At 42.4% G+C, this 21,889-nt stretch overlaps 1 protein-coding gene across 1 annotated transcript in view; it reads left to right on the forward strand.

Annotated features, from left to right (window-relative positions):
* Positions 1–20,441, forward strand: part of LOC135080899 (papilin) — a 120,779-nt gene extending 100,338 nt beyond the window's left edge. The window contains exons 45-56 of the mRNA XM_063975629.1: positions 2,876–3,049; positions 3,828–4,013; positions 4,864–5,083; positions 5,687–5,808; positions 6,384–6,572; positions 7,391–7,527; positions 10,577–10,724; positions 14,919–15,338; positions 16,573–16,728; positions 17,432–17,542; positions 18,790–18,886; positions 19,691–20,441. Of these exons, the coding sequence (XP_063831699.1) occupies positions 2,876–3,049; positions 3,828–4,013; positions 4,864–5,083; positions 5,687–5,808; positions 6,384–6,572; positions 7,391–7,527; positions 10,577–10,724; positions 14,919–15,338; positions 16,573–16,728; positions 17,432–17,542; positions 18,790–18,886; positions 19,691–19,781 (2,051 nt within the window). The 3' untranslated portion in view covers positions 19,782–20,441. The remainder of the gene's footprint in view (positions 1–2,875; positions 3,050–3,827; positions 4,014–4,863; positions 5,084–5,686; positions 5,809–6,383; positions 6,573–7,390; positions 7,528–10,576; positions 10,725–14,918; positions 15,339–16,572; positions 16,729–17,431; positions 17,543–18,789; positions 18,887–19,690) is intronic.
* Positions 20,442–21,889: the final 1,448 nt, after the last annotated feature.

Genomic DNA, 21,889 nt, shown 5'->3' on the forward strand with positions numbered 1-21,889 from the left:
AATCGTTTCGAATGCCTAGGAGACTGCGAAAATGTGGACAAATACAATGACAGGTTCGTGGAAATTGTCCAAACGACTGGGTCTAAGTTCTTTAAAACCCGTCGTTCAAAAGGAACCAAAAAGATCTCTGACCTCACCAATCAACTCATGGAAGAGAGACGGAACTTGGTTCTGCAGTCCTCTGAAGATGCTGCTCAGTATCGGCGCCTTAACAGACAGATCTCCAAGTCTTTGACTCGCGACCTACGCCAATTTAATACAGACCGTATCAAAGAGGCGATTGAGCGAAACAAGGGCTCTAAAGTGTTCGCAAGAGATCTGTCTGTTGGCCAAAGTCAACTGACCAAGCTGAAGACAGAGGATGGCAGAGCCATTTCGTCGGGGCCGGAGATATTGGAAGAGGTCGAGAAGTTCTACGGACAATTATACACGAGTGTACGTGCACCTGTCACAAATCTAGCCGAAGACCCAAGAGCTAGACTGACCCGACACTATACCGAAGATATCCCGGACGTCAGTCTGTACGAGATTAGAATGGCTCTCAAACAGCTGAAGAACAACAAGGCACCGGGTGATGATGGAATCACGGCTGAGCTTTTGAAGGCAGGCGGAACGCCGGTACTAAGGGCTCTTCAGAAGCTGTTCAATTCCGTCATCCTCGAAGGAAAAACGCCTACGACATGGCACAGAAGTGTGGTGGTACTCTTCTTCAAAAAAGGTGACAAAACCTTATTGAAGAATTATAGACCCATCTCACTTCTGAGCCATGTCTACAAGCTGTTTTCAAGAGTCATTACGAATCGTCTCGCTCGCAGGCTCGACGACTTCCAGCCTCCCGAACAAGCCGGTTTCCGAAAAGGCTTTAGTACCATAGACCACATACATACGCTAAGGCAGATTATACAGAAGACCGAGGAGTATAATCAACCACTTTGCCTGGCGTTTGTGGATTATGAGAAAGCCTTCGATTCGGTCGAGACCTGGGCAGTGCTACAGTCTCTCCAAAGGTGCCAAATTGACTATCGATATATCGAAGTGTTGAGGGGTTTGTACAAAAACGCCACAATGTCGGTCCGCCTCCAGGATCGGGACTCGAAACCTATCCAGTTGCAGCGAGGGGTAAGACAGGGAGACGTCATATCTCCAAAACTGTTTACCACCGCCCTGGAAGATGTCTTCAAGCTTCTGGACTGGAACGGATTTGGCATAAATATCAACGGCGAGTACATCACCCACCTTCGATTCGCGGACGATATCGTAGTCATGGCTGAGACCTTGGAGGATCTAGGCACAATGCTCGATGGCCTCAGTAGAGCCTCTCAACAAGTGGGCCTCAGAATGAACATGGACAAGACAAAAATCATGTCTAATGTCCGTGTTGCACCCACTCTTCTGAAGGTTGGAGACTCTACACTCGAAGTTGTCGACAATTATGTATACCTGGGACAAACAGTCCAGTTAGGTAGGTCCAACTTCGAGAAAGAGGTCAATCGTCGAATCCAACTCGGATGGGCAGCGTTCGGGAAGCTTCGCCATATACTCATGTCCGAAATACCGCAGTGTCTCAAGACAAAAGTCTTCGAGCAGTGTGTGTTGCCAGTGTTGATATATGGATCCGAAACGTGGTCGCTTACTATGGGCCTCATAAGAAGGCTCAAGGTCACCCAAAGGGCGATGGAGCGGGCTATGCTCGGAGTTTCCCTGCGTGATCGAATCAGAAATGAGGAGATCCGTAGGAGAACCAAAGTAACCGACATAGCTCGCAGAATTGCTAAAATCAAGTGGCAGTGGGCGGGGCACATAGCTCGTAGAGACGATGGCCGTTGGGGCAGGAAAGTTCTCGAGTGGCGACCACGGGCTGGAAGACGTAGCGTGGGCAGGCCTCCTACTAGGTGGACCGACGATCTGGTAAAGGTCGCGGGAAGAGCCTGGATGCGGGCAGCGCAGGACCGTTCATTGTGGAAAACCTTGGGGGAGGCCTTTGTCCAGCAGTGGACGTCATTTGGCTGAAACGAAGGAACACCGTTATTTATCACCGGTGTGCCCTACCCTTTAGGGATACCGGTGGTAGACATACTTTTAACTGACATATTTATAACGTTACCTAACAAATAAAGGTTGCTGGATTATCTACTGGAGAAATGAAATGTGTGTAGGAGAAGCGGTTTGACCTATTTACTCAAATGGTGTTGGTTTGAAGCACTATCACTATACCTACCTCTTTACCATTTACCATGCCACCATTTCCTCATTTGGTTTTGGACACTAGCAAAGCTTTCGCATCATACCTTACTCAGTAGTTAGTAGTGATATGTTAAGCATGTTTACAGTACGAAAAAAAAACACTTAAAATAATTTCAAAATCAACTAGGTGAATTGGATATTGTTGATGATGATGATATTTTTTCCTTCTAAAATTAAATTATTAAAAAGCCATGTAAGAAGAGAGCATTATCATCTGAAACAAATAATCAATCCTCTAAATTAAATCATACCCTATGAGAATGAAAACTAGATGATCCGTCATTCAAAAGGCAAGTTCAGCCATCAGTCCCGAAAACTACCTTTGGTAGAGCTCTACATAATAATATAATCTACACAACCAAGTCACATGATGAGACGTTTTTTGGGTCCTTAATCCTCGTTGACTCCTAGAATATGGTGGTGAAGCCACTCCTAACACAAACATATCTATCTTAGCTGCTGCAGCAGCAACTGGAGGGATAACAGGAATATTATGTAATTCGTGCAATACATAACAAAGTTTTCAAGTCAGACGCTGAGACGTTTTTTTGGGTCTCATAAAATCTGGCATAACTGCCTTGCCCGAGCTACACTTTAGTACTGGCGTCACAAAGTTCCCTTTGGCCTGCAGATCCGTGCAGATACCCGCTCGACGTGGGTCTGTGCAACTCGGCCGTGCCCAAGTACTACTGGAAGCTCAGCTCGGGCCGCTGCGAGCCGTTCGCGTACAGCGGCTGCGGCGGCGGGCCCAACCGCTTCTCCTCCGCGCAGGAGTGCCGGGAGGTGTGCGGGGACACCGGCCCTGGTGAGAGAGCCTCCTTCTCTATGACCCAAACTTTAACTATCTCAAAAACTCTCGTGGCCTTTCGTAAAACTTAAAACGCTCCAATTTTGCCATTTCTTTCATTGACAATGTCTAACAGACTTTCAAATGAGTCCCCTTTCGAATGAGATCTATTTCTCTAATTAGATAGATAGATAGATATTTACTTGCATCACTTATATTTCACTTATATTTAGCTTGTTCTTACAACTCTACCTACTTACTTGAACTTCATAACTTTCACTTTCTTTCTACTAGTACCTATCTAACAAAGGATTATTTAAACATAATCATTCTGATTATAAGATTATAATTTAGTATCTACCTAACCTAGCTTTTTTTAAACAATCATAGTAGAAGTAGCAGTTCAAAATTAGTAACTGAATCCATTCTGGACTTCATAATAGTTACCTTAGCGCATGGTAGCGAATCACCACTGACCGGTCACATCGCCGCTTGCGCGGTACTAATGCGGCTATGGGACTAACATGGGGTACTAAAGCGATGACTCACATTAAAACCAAGTAAGCACAGTACAGTGCACAGCTAAAGCTAAAGCTAAACCTTTTGATTCTTTCAATAATTCATCGACAAACAACGAGCACGCAGCAGAGACCTTTACAAACGTTGCAGATTGATGCACAAATATACCTACTGTTTGATACAAACGTGCATTCAATTTCTGGCCTTACTTACTTGGTTTTAATCGAGCGATAGGCTAATAGCATGCGGGACTAACGGGGTGGTTGCGGGACGACAGAGCCGGCGTGCCTGGAGCCGGTGTCGGTGGGACACGCGTGCGGGGCGGCTCCCTCGCGGCGCTGGTACTACGACGAGGCCGCGGGGCTCTGCCTCGGCTTCGTGTACCTGGGCTGCGGCGGCGGCCGCAACAACTTCCGCACCTCGCGCGAGTGCGTGGCGGCCTGCCAGACCAACACCACGGATGGTACTGCTCCGAGTCGCTTGCGTCCGCTCGATGATAACCTAACCTCACCAAATTCTGGTCCTGACCAGTGCCGGTCCTGGGGAAGAGCGAAGGACTGCCAGATTGCAAGGAGCGCCGAAGTAATCACGTAATCTAAATAAGTACAGCTCTAAACCCGGAGAACGTTATCATCAATAAGGGCGCCGAAATACAATCATCTTTAATCAAGATCTAGGATCGGCGTTGGTCGTGGCCCTTCCCTTAGTCCATTCCCAAAAGTACCACTTCCTAAGACCTCGTGGGATTTGTGCAATTGTTGAACTGCAAGTCTTCATTAGATCGTTCTTTCATCAGAAAGGAACTTCTTGTAAGAATTGACTCTTTCCACCAAAGTCATGTATTGTCCTATTTTATCCAGATTCCAGCTATTCGGTTCGTCTCGTATTGTCTCGGCTTCTGCTCTCGTTGGCTCATTATTGCACGCTTTGCGCACGCTTGCATCTTTCTTGCACCATCACACATTTATTGTTTTACCATCAGAAATAATAAACTTTAGACTTGTTTTTTATTGGGGAAAAAATGAGGTAAAATATTTTTAGTAAGGAGATCTAGTTAAAAAAACACTTGATATAAATATATTTGCGTTGAAAAAAGTACATATTAGCTTTCTGTTCTGGATTTGTTCTTTGATATTTTAGTAATGGTTCAACGACATAGTACGAACTGCTCTCTAATCTCTAAATAAGTGTCGTCTCTAAAACTCTTAATAAATGTCGATTTTGTCTTCTTTTATGGTTGTAGTGTCAGGCTTTAAAAGGAAGCTACTTCAGTCTTTTTCAATCACATGTCTCATTCTGACCTCCCCACGCAGTGGACGGCAACGAAGTGCTACCAGACTGCGACCGCTTCAACGACGAGTGCCGCGCGCTGCGCTGCGAGTTCGGCGTGCAGCGAACACGCACCGTGGACGGCTGCGAGCGCTGCTCGTGCGTGCGCGTCGAGGTCGACTGCGAGAAGCTGCGCAGAGACTGCGCCGAGCTCAAATGCCCCTACGGCATCGCGCGTACTGTGGATTCTGATGGCTGTGAGAGGTGAACCTCTTTCTTTGTTACACTCTTACTTAGGTACACTGGCGCCACATGTTGCCGCCAACGCCTACTTTTAAAGTCAGTCAAACCTTAAACCTCATACAATACTGTCATTTTTGCTGCGATACAGGCACAGGCCTGTCGAGACTAGTGTACCTAGTAGTCACTGACAAACTGTTTGTATGTACCTACTTCATTTATGGGGAAATGTATAAAATTATTTAATAAATTACCACAAACTGTTGTAGAACTACCCATTCATAAATTCAAAGCACATATTAAAAGTACCTTAATGAAAAAGGGCTACTATAAAGTCGATGATTATTTAAAAGATAAAAATGTTTGGGATACGTAACTGCCTAGCTCGCATAAATATTTATAACTATGTATTTTGAAAACCTGTAAACCTTTGAAAAAGAGGCTGACAATAGTGTCTGAGTTTCTTGCGCTGCTTCTTCTCAGCACTGGCCCATTTATTGTCCTGAAGCAGTGGTAGGGTTAATACTGGGACGTGTAAAAGTGCTTTTTTAAAGCCTACTTACAGAAATAAATGAGTTTTACTGAGTTTTTTACTAATCCATTTGGCTATTTATAATTTTTTTGCAGATGCAATTGTACTAGCCACCCATGTGAAAACAAGGAGTGCGCGGCCGGTGAACGCTGCGTGGCCACGCCATACCAGGACCCCATCACGCAGGATGTCGCGTACACTGCTGACTGCCACGTCGGTAAGTTGCCAAATTTTTTACTCGTGCTCTTTTCTGAGCTGTGATCCTGGGATTCTGTATATCTCTTAGGTAGAGATTGACAGTCTGTTGATTGCTGCTTAGATAATTTGATGAGAAATGCTGTCAATAAAAGTAAACACTTAACAAATAGGTGACTTTCAACAAGTTTTGTTCAAGTACGTAAACAGACGATTTTCTACCCTAATGGCATACGAACCGAATCTCGGCAGAGCGCGTAGGTGTTGTATCGAGGCTCTTTTCCTCTTTTGCGTATGTACCTACTTCGCTCCCTACGATTTTTTTCCGTTCCTTCTTGTCTATTCTCGCAGAATAACAGCGTCCTGTTCTGGGTCTACCTCAGAGCAGGACACAATGCTGAGCGGATGCCATTTTGGTCCACAAATGTGCAAGTATTGTGTACTTATGTTGGGCCAAATAAAATATTTTCTTTCTTTCTTTCTTTCTTTCATTCTGGGGTTTGGCACCACAAAAACGTTACACGGGTCGATTATGAAGTGCCGTTGGCAGGTCACCTCTTTCAAAAAGGCATATTCCTTACCTTCGAACCTCCACAGTGAACAAGCCCGGCCAGTGCCCGGCGGAGGCGCCGGAGTCAGAGGTGGAGGGTCGCTGCCGCCGCGAGTGCAACGACGACGCCGACTGCCGCGGCGTGGGCAAGTGCTGCGAGCGCGGCTGCAGCCAGCTGTGCCTCGCGCCTGCTACTCCTACCAGCCCCGCGCCCGTCACCACCACCTACTCGCCAGGTATGAAGTGATGATAGCACTGAGCGTCCTATACAGCGAGGAAACTAGCCTGTGCCTGGCGCCCGTCACCACCACCTACTCGCCAGGTAACGATGACCCGACTGCCGCGGCGTGGGCAAGTGCTGCGCGCGCGGCTGCAGCCAGCTGTGCCTCGCGCCTGCTACTCCTACCGGTCCCGCGCCCGTCACCACCACGTACTCGCCAGGTAAGCCCCACCACTTACGCACCAGGTCATCATCATCATCATTTCAGCCACAGGACGTCCACTGCTGAACATTAACCTCCCTCAATGACTTCCACATCGCACGGTTGGTAGCGGCCTGCATCCAGCGCCTTCCTGCTACCTTTATCAGGTCGTCGGTCCACCTTGTGGGTGGACGTCCCACGCTGCGTTTTCCGGTACGCGGGCGGCCTCCATTCCAGAAACTTGCTGCCCCATCAGCCGTCAGTACGCACCAGGTATGAGATAATGAAGGCTCCAAGCGTAGTATACGGCGTGGAAACGAGCCCTGGCGTCCGTCACCACCATCTACTCGCCAGGTATGAAGTAATGAGAGCATTGAGCGTACATACGGCCAGGAATCGAGCCTGTGCCTCGTCGCCAGGTAACGACCACCTTCTCGCCAGGTAAGCCCCGCCTCTTACGCACCAGGTTTCTAATTTTCACACTATTTTAAGGTTTATACCGATCTAAATATGTGCCATCTCATTTTACCTGAATAAACTATCTCAAAAATTTGTCTTAAAGAAAACCCCCAAATCAACACTGATTCAGTGATTAAAAAAAATGGAAATTCTCACCTATGATGTTTCTTCAGAACTACCACAAGCGCCGCAAGCGAACCCGGTGACGGAGCCCGAGGTGACGGCGGCCGAGGGCGGGCGCGCCACGCTGCGCTGCCTGTTCCACGGCAACCCGCCGCCCAAGATCACCTGGCGCCGCGGCGAGATCACCGTACGTATTAACTAGCTAGCATTATTGCATAGCTACATAGGGGAAAGTAGTACGAGTTGATCCCCTGGGGTAAGATGATCTTTCGCGATTGTGCTGAAACCACTAACGCCATTTAGTTTCTTTCACTGGTAAAACATAGCTCTAGACACATCCCCGCCTCAGTCAAATCGTAATGGTGGCGTGAACGATACATCGAATTTGACGAGAAAAAAGAAAAATTGTGTACTTCTGATCTAAAATAGGCATGACTTTGAGCTTATGTTACTTTTATTCAAACAATGTTAAATGTAATTACTGTTGTCGTTAGGCTTTCTATTATGTTTAATTTTAATATTTTGGCCATAAAAACTTAGCCGCGTACTTGTAGATTATTTTAGCAAATATTTAACAAAAAGTGGGACTTGGGTCAAGATGATCCCTTCCTATATGTACGAGATGATCCCTGGGAATTAAAACAAAAAAGTCAATGTTGTAGGTAAAGGGAAGTGAAATAAAAGAAAGAGAACTTCATATAACTCACCTGAGTCTGAAGGAGATGATACTGAGTGGCTGTACTGAACAGAAAAGTTTTCAAGCGATACCAAGGGTGAAGGATGGATAAAATGTTATGCATGTGGAAAATGGGGCCATAAAGCATGTGCTGGGGTAGAGGGTGAATTTATTTGTGATATTTTCAACACAGCTCCAGCCAAAAAGAGTTTCAATTATTTAAACGCTTTTTAGCAGGTACTAAGAAATAATCAGTTATTTTCGTTATTTAATTCGTAAATGTTTTTCTTTTCTAACTTTTTAACGATTTGTTCGCATAATTAGGTACTCCGAAAGGAATATAACCAGAAAAGAATAGATCATAGAACAGAATCATAGGGATCATCTTACCCCTACCTGGGGGATCATCTTACCCACAGGGGTGTACAAGATGATCACTTTGTAAGGTTTCGCAAAAAATGAAATATTTTAATGAAACCTCAATTAATTTCTGGTTTTGAGTATAAGGAAAGTTGGATGGATAAATATACTAGTAGTAATCGTCTTTATTTTTGGTTTACCTTGAAAAATATGTATTTTACAGCGATTCCCGCTTAAGGGGATCATCTCGTACTACTTTCCCCTAACTAGCTATGTAAGTAATAGGCCCTTTCCAGGACACTTGGCTATTTGCACACGACACCGCACTGGCAGCGGCACCACTGCCTTCTTCCCTTAGATTTGTATGGCCGCCGCGCAGAGATTTGACGCTACGGCGTCGTATGTAATGTAAGGCTCCTTAGAAATCCTAGGGTGATTAATGCACCGGTGCCGCGGCTTGTGCCGCGGCGGTGACGGTGCGAGGTGTCGTGTGAAAGTAGCCTAGGGAAAACCCACACTAACGTCTTAAATTAGAGCGTCCTCTTTTTGCCAGCTTGCCATTTTATTTTATTTCCTTTACTAAGAATGCTTCAAACGAGAACCGAAGTAATAAACAGACATGCTTATCCCACCAAAAACATTCTGTAAAAAACTAGCCAAGTCTCGATGGAGCTGCTTGTTTATCTCTAAAAAGTAATGAAATCTAGACAAAGTCGTGCCAAGTCTATGGTTCCTTACTGCGATTTCTTTATTATTATAGTTAATGTTGTGTGACTTGGCCGTTGAACAATCTTTATTAAGATATTCATACAATAAGTATTATTCAAATACGCAGCTTTATTAAGCCTACAATTGACTGGTTATTGAATCAACGTTTTCCAAGTGGCAATTTTCCATCGCCAATGGGTAGCGGTTCTGGCGACAGATTGGTGCAATGGTGTCATGGATTACCTGGTTTTGTACCCTTCAACGGCCAAGTCACACAACATTAACTATAATAATAAAGAAATCGCAGTAAGGAACCATAGACTTGGCACGACTTTGTCTAGATTTCATTACTTTTTAGAGATAAACAAGCAGCTCTATCGAGACTTGGCTAGTTTTTTACAGAATGTTTTTGGTGGGATTTCACTTCTTTTTGTAGAAAGTGGCAAAATTATTTAACGTCGTCGTTTTATCGACATTTTTTACGATATTAAACACAAATAAACTCAACGACCTTTAAAATGGACAACGAATCAGAATTGTTTTAATAACATAACCTTAGCGAACCTTACAATATAATAAACGAAATCAACGAAATGCAAATTACACAACATTCAACTTAATCGACGGGGGGCTCTAGAAAGGAAAAAAATCTGGACACCGCTTTGCTAGTGCTAGCGCCATCTAGCGGTGAGCGATACAGGCGAATACCACGGTGCCGGAGTAGTATTTAATATGAATGTGGTGTTACTCCAGATCTTCGATTTTCCTAGTTTTTATAGTTTTCCCTTTATGTGGCCATTAAACCCTAACTCTGTACCAAATTTCAGCTCTCTGAGTTTATGGGAAGTACTAGTTCTATTTTGATGATTATCAGTGAGTGAGTGTCGTAAATGCGAAACTTTGCTTTCGCTTAACTTCGGAACTAAATGACCAACAGACTTGAAATTTTGGATTTTAAGTACGTGATTATAGTTTACTAGATGACGAAAATTTCTGCGTTCTGGTCTTATCCAGAGGTTCTCAAATAGGGGCCTGAAAATGCGGCGAAATGGTTCCAGTAAAGGATGGTACGGCAGTGTTTGCTTCGCGCTCGACTTGGCGGGGGCACTGCCGTGCCCCCAGATCTTGTTCATTGCATAAAAATTACATTTAAATATTTAGATTAGTAGGTACGCGATAGCACCGACCGCTAAAGTTCAAGGCAAAAACGATATCCACGAGTTCATCTTGTTGCACTTTGGACCCACGTGTTAATCACGGGTTAAAAAACTTAATATGCTGATTGATCTATGACTGTGGTGTAAGACTCTCCGCATACTACAGATTGGTGGGGCACGTCTTCGTGGATGAAACGATCTATAATGTGCGCTCTTCCATACATGTTCATAATAGCCCGACCCAACTATCGGCAAAACACAACCGTGCTAAAGTCTGTAGTTTGCGGGGTGTCTAAGTTCCCTGAGTCGAGATGTTAACCTCATTGCCCTCGTAGATCGACGGCGACGTCGGCCGGTACCGGCTGATGTCGGACGGCGCGCTGGAGATCGTGTCGCTGTACCGCAACGACTCGGGAGTCTACATCTGCGTCGCCGAAAACGTGCACGGCGTCTCACAACAGGAGATCCGGCTCCAGGTCAACGGTAAGTCACACAGGTCCCGGAGTACCTTCAAGTCACGGCTGAAGTACGTCCTACTCGACGGTCTTGAAGTTTTTCAAGTCATAAGACTTGAAATCAGTAAGTTTTCTTGATGCATTCTTGATTTTTAGTTTGATTTGCATTAATAAAAGTAGTTAGTTCGAATGCTACCCATGTTTGCTGCATTTTTGACAAAATAGAATGATTTGCTTGGAGTAGAAGTAGTGGTATTTTTAGATAATGACAACTACTTACTTATTACTATCTTTCTTCTTTTTCCCTAATTTTCTTTACCTTTCACTTTCTTGACTTGAGCGCCACCGACCATGGACCTATAAAAAAAGGCGGACGGAACTCGCGCTACAACAAAACTGTGACGCAAAATTTTGGCGTTTGTCTATTGTGTGAGTGAATTTAGGGATGCCATGTTAGCCAAAACATGTTACCCATTTATTTTAAGAAAAACATAGATCGGCAGATGTTACTTGGAAATGTAGACAGAATTATTCCGTGCGATTTTAAAAGGATGAAAGGTGAATGCGTTGAGGTAGGCGCGAAATTTTCAATGTTCAAATTTTCTTACATTGTTTGCAAGTCAGTGTGTCAGGGTATGTATAGCCTGACCAGGAACATAAAAACCCTCGCCATGTTGCGGAAAACTAATGGTACTAATTTCTTTTAATGGCAACAGTAACTGAAAACTTCATTGACATGTCACCTTGCATGTCAGTCTATTGCTGTCAAAGTGTAAACAAACTTTATTTTAAATGTGCGCAATTGATTTTGTGAATTAAATTGCTAAAATCTTTTTATAGTCGTGAAAGAAAAGTGGTTCACAATGTGTTAAAGTATTTGTCGAAGAGAAATACTAAGGGTTCGGACAATATTTTCATTGAATAATGTTTCCGACAAAGGTTGTCAAATTGACTGACATGTTTATCGTTTAGTACAGTCCACTATGAAAATTTGCTGTGGTTTGTTTCAACTACCAATTTTAAAAAAAAATTTCACTTTCTAAGTGTTGAATTTTATGGAATTGGGAAAGAAGTACCGAGTTTGAAGCGTTCATGAGCAGACATTGCAGTTGAATATTCAAGTTCTGAATTTGATTATTGATGAATAACAAAATAAATCCTACTAGCTCGTTTGATGGTTTCATTTAATTTATTTAAACCAGGTTACCTATAATAATATTTTTTCGTTAATTTATGAAAATATCAAATTAGCCCGTAATCCTGAATCCTAATACATAAAGTTAGCCTATTAATTTAACACAGGTACGACTGTACTCAGTGTTGCACTATCAAATGCAATTGACGCGCCTCTATGCCAGGGTTTTTATGTTCCTGGTCAGGCTATACATAATGTTGATCAAAAATGATTCACGCAGTTACAAATTACGAATCTTGTGTACATTATAATCATAATCTTATACATCATCAATATATTATTATTATCTCTGATAGATTTTTTTTAACATACAACCTGACACTGACTTGCAATCAATGTAAGAAAATTTGAATTTCGCAGTTCCACATTTTTGGGAAGGATCAAAGGACAATGACCAAAAATGTAGGGAGTGTGGTCCAAATGTCCACCACTAACGTGGCCTATGTAGTAAAATAGTCTACTAAATACTGATTCGTTAAAACCAAACCGCAATCAAAAATATGCTGTCAGTAAAAAGTTATGACTGAATGAAAAGTCTGTTTTTTACCTTATCATCCGAAAAATGTTCTTGATATAATTCTATCCATTGCACGTTTTGGACTAATCTACGCATGTTATGTCATGTCGCATGTGGCGCGAGGTTATAGATGAACTTTATTAAATATACTAGCTGTGACTACGACTTTGTACGCGTGAGAATTGTTAGAATAATATTTCCCAATTTTACAACATTTGTCTTTACTGCTCCGCCCCTATTGATTGTTGGGTGATGTTATTTATCTTAAAACCATCCTTGATAAATGGGCTATCCATAACAAAAAGATTTTTTCAAATCGGACCAGTAGTTCCTGAGATTAGCGCGTAAACTACTACATTTTTTCAAACAGTCATAACTTTTTACTGACAGCTTATTTTTTTTTCGTCCCATACTGAAAGTTAATTTCTATTTATTGGACTATAAGCCAATACAGAGCCCCGATTACGGTAACTTTTAACGTCAACAATCCAGACACGCTTCTCGATTCTGCGATACGATTGGTCAAAACAGCTGACGTACGCTGTTGAACGACCAATCGTATCGCAGAATCGAGAAGCGTGTCTGGATTGTTGACGTTAAAAGTTACCGTAATCGGGGCTCAGGTCTCATTGGTGGTGGACATTTGGACCACTTTTGGTCATTGTCCTTTGCCTATGAAATTATATCCCATTAAAACACAATTATTATGATAAATTATTTAATTTCCCATATTTCGGGTAATTTTCCCACGTAAATAACTGAGAACACTGGTCTTTGACGTATTATTTTTTCGAGTGAATGACGTTTGATTTCAAATAATTTCAATATTTTAATATCGAGAAATAAGTGATTGGATTATTATTTTGCCTGTGAAATGTGATTCCTTAATTTTTGTTTGTTCGAACAGAACGGTTTTTACACAATTTCATCACACAAGACATGTCGTATTCGTGTTGTTTTTTCGCTGCTTAAATGTGTCAACTGTGTGAAGTTTGCACTCGAAGTGGTGTATCAGGGTGTGAATGTGTGCGTGCCGGCCTGTACGTACAGGCAAGCTGGTGTATCCTAATGTCACAGTATTTTGTTGATGAGAATCCGTCCGACTTTTTTTATAGGTCCATGCCACCGACAAACTGTTCCATTAATATAATTGGATAAGAAATTAATTTCGTTACTTTTCACCAGTTCACACTTACATGATGCATGTTCATGCAGATCAAGTAGGTAATAAACTAAAACGTGTATGTCATCGATTGGAAATCACGTGCTAATTAAATATTAACTGCAATGTTTATTACAACTTATTGACGATACACAAAATAAGATAACAGATCAACACATGTCGCGCGTTTAACCCTTAACCAGGCTAAAAAATTGTCATTGGTCAACCGTATTTTCACAGCATAAAGTTCAAATTGATGTGGACTCTGTGGATACCAGAGCCTGGTTCACCGATCCTATGAAGACGATACTTTGTCAAATTGAATGAATTCCCATCTTAGAACTGTCCTCTGCGTTTATTCACTCGTGTTGCCTATCAGCTAATAATCAGACAGCATCCCGTTTGTCTAGCGACGTAAACAAATCTGCGGCAGTGACCTCTCAACTCTGCAGATAATAATAGACTGACATTAATTAGGTCCTGCAGACCTCACTGTAAATAGGGAGGTACACAAGTACTTGGGCAGATCGCTTGATGAGCTTCCGCATTTGAATGAGGCGGTTACATCCAAGCCCACATAATTACTCCCACTGATTGTGGGACGGTCGCATCTAGGTGTTAACTTGCAATCAAAAAACTTAACTAAGTACAAGAATTATTTAAAGTCTAGTCTTATTAGCCGCATTTTAGAAATAAGTAGGTATATTAATTTTAAAGGCTTATAGGTATTAATTTTATAATGAAATAGAAAAAAAGAAAGAAAAAAGTGGACAGTTTTTCTTTCGCTTCCGACCCTAGATAGCGTTCCGCAATCTTTCGCAGTCAACAGTCGTTTATCTATCGCCATTAGCACAGTTAGCGTTTAACTGCCCCGCAGTATCGCGGACCACCGTGGACCGCACGGTCGGCTAGTGTGTTAAAATAAGCATAGCCCCGGTTATTGCGATAACAGTAACTTTGTCCGTGAGTGGTGAACAGCATGGCTCGCGTGTGTTTGTCGGCGGCGCTCGCGCTGGTGATGGCCTGCGTGAACGCAGAAGGTTAAGGGACACTTTGTGATTTACTAACGGTTTTCTAACATTGTTTTGGGACTTCTGGGAATTCGTTCAGTCGATAAGCTAAAATATTTTCAGTTAAATAATTATTTTAAACAAGTAACAACAAAGCGTCGTATTTATCTTTTATCTGCGATCTGAACGAATTCACCGACCGGGAATTCCCGGAACATCACCATTCGTACTGTCCTTCCATTCTTGCTCAGTAGATACCTAACTTAACAGCGGGTCTGTGAATTCGTCACCGATTCACACGCCCCAGTAGAGTAGTCACTAACAGTGGGAGTGGTTAGATCCGGAGGTGACGCCGGCGGGCATCTCGGGCGAGCCGAACGCGGTGGTGGTGGGCGAGCTGGGCCGCAGCCTGAACGTGCGCTGCCTGGCCTACGGGCACCCGGCGCCCGCCATCTACTGGTACCGCGGCCGCGACATGCTGCCCTACAGCAGCGAGCTGTACGAGGCGCGCGAGAACGTGCTGCAGATCCGGCGGCTGGAGCTCGACACGCTGGGCGAGTACGCGTGCCAGGCCTTCAACGGGCAGGGCAAGGCGGCCTTCTGGGCCGTGCAGGTGCGCGCCTACGAGCCCGCGCCCGGCGCCGCGCACCCGCTGCTGGTGCCGCGCGAGCGCACCGTGGCCATCACGCCCGCGCGCCCGCCAGCACCCACCACGCAGACCACGCCCCCGCCGGAGATCGATATGCCTGTCTACACCGGTAAGACTGGCGCGGTGGTGTTAACTTGCTTTTTTCTTTCGACTGTGGTAGGTTCGTCGGCACATCAGACTAGAGTAGGCGCAAACCGTTGATTTTTCGTCGGCCGATAGTTTAGTCGGGCAATTGATCAGTATGGGCATGTATGGGAGTGCGCACACTACGCCGATTCGATTTGGCCGATTCTTCATACAATTTAAAATCGGGCACAACTATCGGCCAACTAAAAATCAACGGTGTGCGCCTACTCTTACATTTGTTGCAAAATCAAATGTCAGTGTTTATAGATGACCCACATTGAACTGTCCCACCAAACTCAATGACAGGGGGGCGCTACCATCGTTCAACTAAATGGTTTCCAACATGGCAAAAATCGGACCCAGCGATCCGGTATTTACGGTGGCGCCCCACTGTCAATGTCATGGATAGGACAGTTCAGTATTTTGGAACTATAGCTTGATGTGCCGTACGTGGCCTATGACGTGCTGGTCGAAACAAAAAACAAGTTAACATTCACATTTGTCACAAATTCTCATTTCCTGTTACGTAATCTTATCTGCAGTTCCATGATCTTGCAATGTAATAATTTTGGAATGAGGAATTTGTGAGAAAAAGCCGATAAGACCGGACTCGGAAGATAAATATTTATCGGCCACTATGTCGTTAGCGTTTGTCTCCCGAGCCCAGCGCGCGTCATAATGCTTGTTGCATGCTGCATGATTTGTGTTCTTCGCATGATATCTTGTAGTTTAACATTATAGTATGTCTGTATGTATGTCTAACCCTAAACAGGTGTCAAAGGTTCAAAGTTATTTATGTTTTCTTTCTTGCAGATAATGTTTGATATTTTTAGGCACGAAAACGCTGCCAATTTAATTAAATGATACCGATTATAGTGAATACTCAATTGTTATAAGTAGAACTGTGCTATTAAATTGTGATAAATATAATAAATGTAAGATTATTTAAAAAAAATTTTTTTCTTAATGAACAAATTAAAAAAATGAGTTTGTGTTTTGAATACTAGACAATGTGTTTCGTTAAGTTTAATTGTTCAATGTGTATTCATTATTTATTTTATTATGTTTATATGTTGTTATTATTTGTATTGTATTTTTCAGATCATTGCCGTTGCGTAATTTTTTACATTTTAATTTTATTATTCAACCTTGGCTGTACATAGCTTTCCATGTCGTTGTTCCACGTCCAACCCAATCTAACTCTCACCACCCCGCAGTGCCGGTCAACACGAGCATCCCGCTCGAGGCGTCGACGATGGCGCTGGGCTCCGAGCTGAGCCTGCCGTGCGACGTGGACGGGTACCCGCTGCCTGAGGTCTACTGGACCAAGGACGGCGCCACGCTCTCGCCCGATAGCCGGACGAAGATCACGGGTGAGTCTCGCGAGAACTGCCAAGGTTTACAACCTTACGATAGTACGAATCGATAAAATAAACATAAGAAAGTGAGACTAGCTTCGTTTAACTTAGTTATCGGATCTTTTTATGAATCATCTACCTACGAGATACTGGGATTGCTGCAATAGTGGCGACTCATCATCTAATAACTTAATTATCAGTAGAGAAGAATGCTCTAATTTAGGTCTAATCTCAACATTGAAATTTACCCAATCACAACCTACCTGGGGTTGAAAAAATAGAAACTTATATCACAACTGAAAGAAATGCGTCAAACGCTGTATTAGAAAATCCTGTACAATTTGTAAATCTAATTGATGGCAAAACGTAATACAACCCGTTCGAGTTAACTGCGCACCTGGCGGCCGCGACGTCACATCGGCGCTCTGACAGACGGGGCGAACGGTAAGGTGAGCGGATAAGTTGGAGGGAGCGTCGCATTCCAGCGAAGTGTGCAGTTAGCTCGATCGGGTTGTAGTTTCCCTAATTGTCTACTAATATTACATTGATTTAGGGCTGATTTTTCAATCGTCGGATAACTTTTATCTGAAGAATAAAATTGTCATTTTGATATATTTCCCATACTGACTCTGTCAATGTGCCAAACTTATTCTTCAGATAAAAGTTATCCGATAATTGAAAAATCAGCCCTTAAACGTTTAACCCCGTTGCCTTGCAGACGCACGGCTCACGATATCGGCGCTGACGGCGGAGGACAGCGGCGTGTACGGCTGCCACGCGCACAACGCCTACAGCTCGCACTCCTCGCAGGTCCAGATCTCCGTGCAAGGTACTGACCACAATCTAAACCAGGGATGTTATGGATATCCGTAACCGTAACTGAAACTTTCGGATATCCGAAATAAAAAAAATATTCGTAACCGTAACCATGACCGATTGAAAGGTTTCGGATAGTTTCGGATGTAGGCAGAGTCAAGCAAGTCCCTACGCTGATTTAATGATTGCACTTTGAAGTACATGAGTTTTTTCTCATAAGATAAAAGCAAAAAGTGACAGATGCCAAAAAAAAAACTCTTCTCTATTCATTCTATTCTTAAGGCATGCACTGTGTTGGACAAATATTGTAATCTACACTTGCATTCTATACTTAGCACAGATATCCGTAACCGTAACCGAAACTATCGGATATTCGAAATAAAAAAATATCCGTAACCGAAACCGGTATAATATTATTCCAATATCCGTAACCGTATTCATAACCGAAACTACATATCTATAATATCCCTAAAACCTGCTGCCTTTGATGCGCAGCCGGAGCTTACACCTGGGCAAACACATCCTAAGCCCACAGATGTAAAACATATCGTCCCCCAAAAGATATTGTACTACCTAATAGATGCAGAACTCGGAGGAAACTGTAAGAAAAATAGTGGCGATCACAATAGATCGGTACCGGTCGTAGTGATACTGGGACTTCATAGACCCAGAATAGCATTAATGCTGCAACTCCCGTGTAGTAGGAACTGCAGCGTGATCGCCAAAAGATAGATAGCGAAGAACAAGTAGCCAGAACTTATTGATTTTGAAAATGAAACGATGACTCCGAGGCACAAACGCCTGAAAAATAACAAGCTGAGGTTTTCCTCACATTGTATGATCAGATCCTGGCTCGGTAATAATAGGGAGGGACCACCTCGGGAAAAGGTTTGAAACTTTCAAGCAAAAATAATAATTAGTCCATTATTGGCGAAGATAAAAGCTACATATACAGGCGAGCACATACATCCTTTTTTGTAAATCTATCAAATATTCAGAAATATTAACACCATATCTCGCTAGTCTATGGCTTACTCATATTCTACAACAATCTTAGAGCGAGTTCCCTGACGCAAGGAAACCATACTTATGCCCGTTTTCACCATCAATCCATAATTTTAAGTGACCCTTATGTAAACAAATTCCTGTTGTGTTACCAAAAAGTTAAAAATCAGGGATTAATGGTGAACGGGCATAAAGTCTCTTCAAGCTATCTACTAAAAATATTTGCTCAATACTTACTAACTGTATTCTCGGCAGGCATCTTCATCCCGTCGCACTGCACGGACAACCCGTTCTTTGCCGACTGCAAGCTCATCGTGCGCAGCAAGTTCTGCAACCACCAGTACTACTCCCGGTCAGTATTTCATTTATGTATGCTGTTACAGATAGTCGCAAATTACTTTTAGTAACTATAGCCTCCTGATACCTGACATTTTAGGCTTATTCCACTATTTCCCGTTGACAATCCCCGTTAACGTTAAATTGGAACTTATAATGGGGAATAATGAACTAAAACGTTCATTAATCCCCATTACGTTCAAAATAAAATCTTAATATAACAGGCAATAGTGAACAAAAAGTTGACGGGGATTGTCAACGGGGAATAGTGGAATAAGCCACATTTTATAAACACCACTAGTCATTGAGGCCGAATGTTCCAATTTAGAACAAATAAATTAACACCATTGAGCCCTGAACTTTCATGTCCTTGTAATTAGATTCATTATGATTTAGGTCTATTTTGGCTCTAAGAAAGTTGTTTTGGGACTTCTAATACATAGAGGAAAGATAATAAATTGTGTTCCATTTTACACAAATAATGAATTCATCCATTGTCTAAGTAGCTCAGTTGGAAGAGCAGTCGCCCGGCAAGCGGAAGGTCGTGGGTTCAATTCCCGCCTTAGGCAGTTCGATTTTTTCAAGTTATTTATAATTTTCAAAATAATGAATGAATTGGACTTGAATGAATAAATAATTTTAAATTATAAGCGAAAAAATATTTTGTTCCATATCTGGAACATTCGGTCACAATGAAAGGTAGTGTTTCAAAAATGTCAAGATGCAGTGACAATGTTACAACTTGTTCCAAAAAAGGACGCCAGGTCTCACGAGGATATTGATCACAAATGCAAGCTAAATAAACATTTCACCCTATCAGATTCTGCTGCGCGTCGTGCGTGCAGGCCGGCCAGCTCAGCGCGCTCGAGGTGGGCCAGCAGGCCGACCAGGCCTGGAAGCGCAAGAAGTAGCCGGCCCGCGCCACACCACACGTATTACTCCAACCAAAATTAGTTTAAACCTCTCGACACTCCCAGTTTCACACCCGTATTCACAAACGATGCTTGAAGCTTGCGTGAAGCAGCAAATCAAACGCACAGCGTTTAATAGAGCTGTGTGATTGGTTCGTACGTCACCCTATGCGTCATAGTAATGTTTATGAATACGTGCGTCAGTCTCGATGTAATTGCATGTGCCATAAACTGAATGTTAGCATTGACTGTGTTAAATGTCTGTTGTCCTGTTTTAGAACATTTCCTATTTACAAACTTGATTTTATGGCGTAGGTAACTGTTTTATGTTGTTCGTCGACAGCTGTAAGTGTACCAAGAGTTTAATGTAGATAGTGAACAATGGAAATGTAAATAAATACGTTTAATGACACAAAGTTCCATCTGTGATGGGAAATATAAAACTTCTAAGTGTAACTCGAATTCTTAGTAGTCATGGATATAGAAGATAAATTATTTATTTCATAAGATGTTTAGATGCAATGCGTAGGTCGTTAGTGATAAGCTGAAGTCAACGATAGACGATTGGAGCATGAATTTATGAAGTCATAATAATTGTTTAAGTGAATTTTATATTGTGACAATGTACATAGCGAACAATAAAGTGGTATTAATTAAAAACGTGTTTTCTTATTACTATTACCCGTTTATTAGAAAATGGAATAAATAGTAGATGTTAAAACATCTCATTACACTAACACTACTTGTAGGTACAATATGGATATTCAATGATCAGAAGCTCATTTATGCTCTTACATTACTGAGTATACGATATTAACATGGGTAATTAAGTATAGAAAAAAAAAGATTATAAATGCGATAACATAAATTTTTATTTACATTCCGAAATTCACAGTCAAATATAACAAGAAACTTCCTACATCAACTTACCTGTCAATGAAAGTACAATGAGATAGTCCCCACGGCCCACTGATGATTTTTATATACATTCACATACACATGACGTAATTTCGTGCGCTGACCCCGCTGCGAGTGCATGTAGCACCGAATCATTAACTAAATCATTTTATTGTCAGTCCATTTACATAATAAAATCAAAAGAATCGTTAAAAGTGCGAAGGCTAGGCCTGTACATAAACATCTACCGAGTGCGGTACTCATTTTACAATTTCCTACTTCGGCTCGATCGCGTCGCCTCGCTTGCGCATACTCTTTGAGAGCAAAACGTCGATACATACACATAATACAATTCTTAGTACAGATAAATTAAAACACGATACAAGTTTATATACACCAAACTATATTGTAATGTACACGCGCTACTCGGGCGCGGGCGGCTCGAGACCGGACAAGCCTCGGACGGCGTCGGGCGCTCGTCCGTACGCATCCTGAATATCTTATAGGGCGCCGCGCGGGCCCATTTTAGTATCACAATACGTGTTAAACTAAACGGAGGTCCCACTAAATCCTAAGTAAAAGCCTACGAAAAAAACTATAAAAAAGAAATCCTCTGGTAGAAAGAAACACTCGTTACGTAGAATAAACCGGGAGGGAGGCGGCGTCGTCGCGGGCGCGGGCTTGTACAGTCACGGAATGAAAAGGTTCGTCAGTTTTCAAATTGATTCCTTCAACGAATCGCGAGCACATATTACCTTTTGAAACTATGTTACAGAATAATCTCGAGTTAGAGAAAATAATCTTTAAGTGTTCGTCAGTAAAGTTCAAAATTATTCAGATCAAAGTTGTTTGACGATATATCTTGTCAAGAAGATTATTATGATTGATAAACTAAAACCTTCTTGTTTGTTCAACCTGCCATTATTATTTCTATTGAATAAAACAAACTATTGTCAATTGGTCAATGTCATCATTGCATTGCACTGATGGGATAGAAAAATAAACAAGCAAAACCTTATTCGTTAGCAAACGTCATATTTATTTAAATGTTAGCAGCACTGTTTCTTGCACGGTTATGTTGGCAGGTTTGACTCTTACAGTACCTATAGTCTTTTTCACCTAAGATGATCCGTATGACGTTTCGAGTTTGAAAGATTTAGAGATGTCACATAACTAAACCATAGCGATTTATCTATCGATTTTTTTCGAAG

Source organism: Ostrinia nubilalis, chromosome 18, assembly GCF_963855985.1.
Source record: "Ostrinia nubilalis chromosome 18, ilOstNubi1.1, whole genome shotgun sequence".
Taxonomy (NCBI): Eukaryota; Metazoa; Arthropoda; class Insecta; order Lepidoptera; family Crambidae; genus Ostrinia; species Ostrinia nubilalis.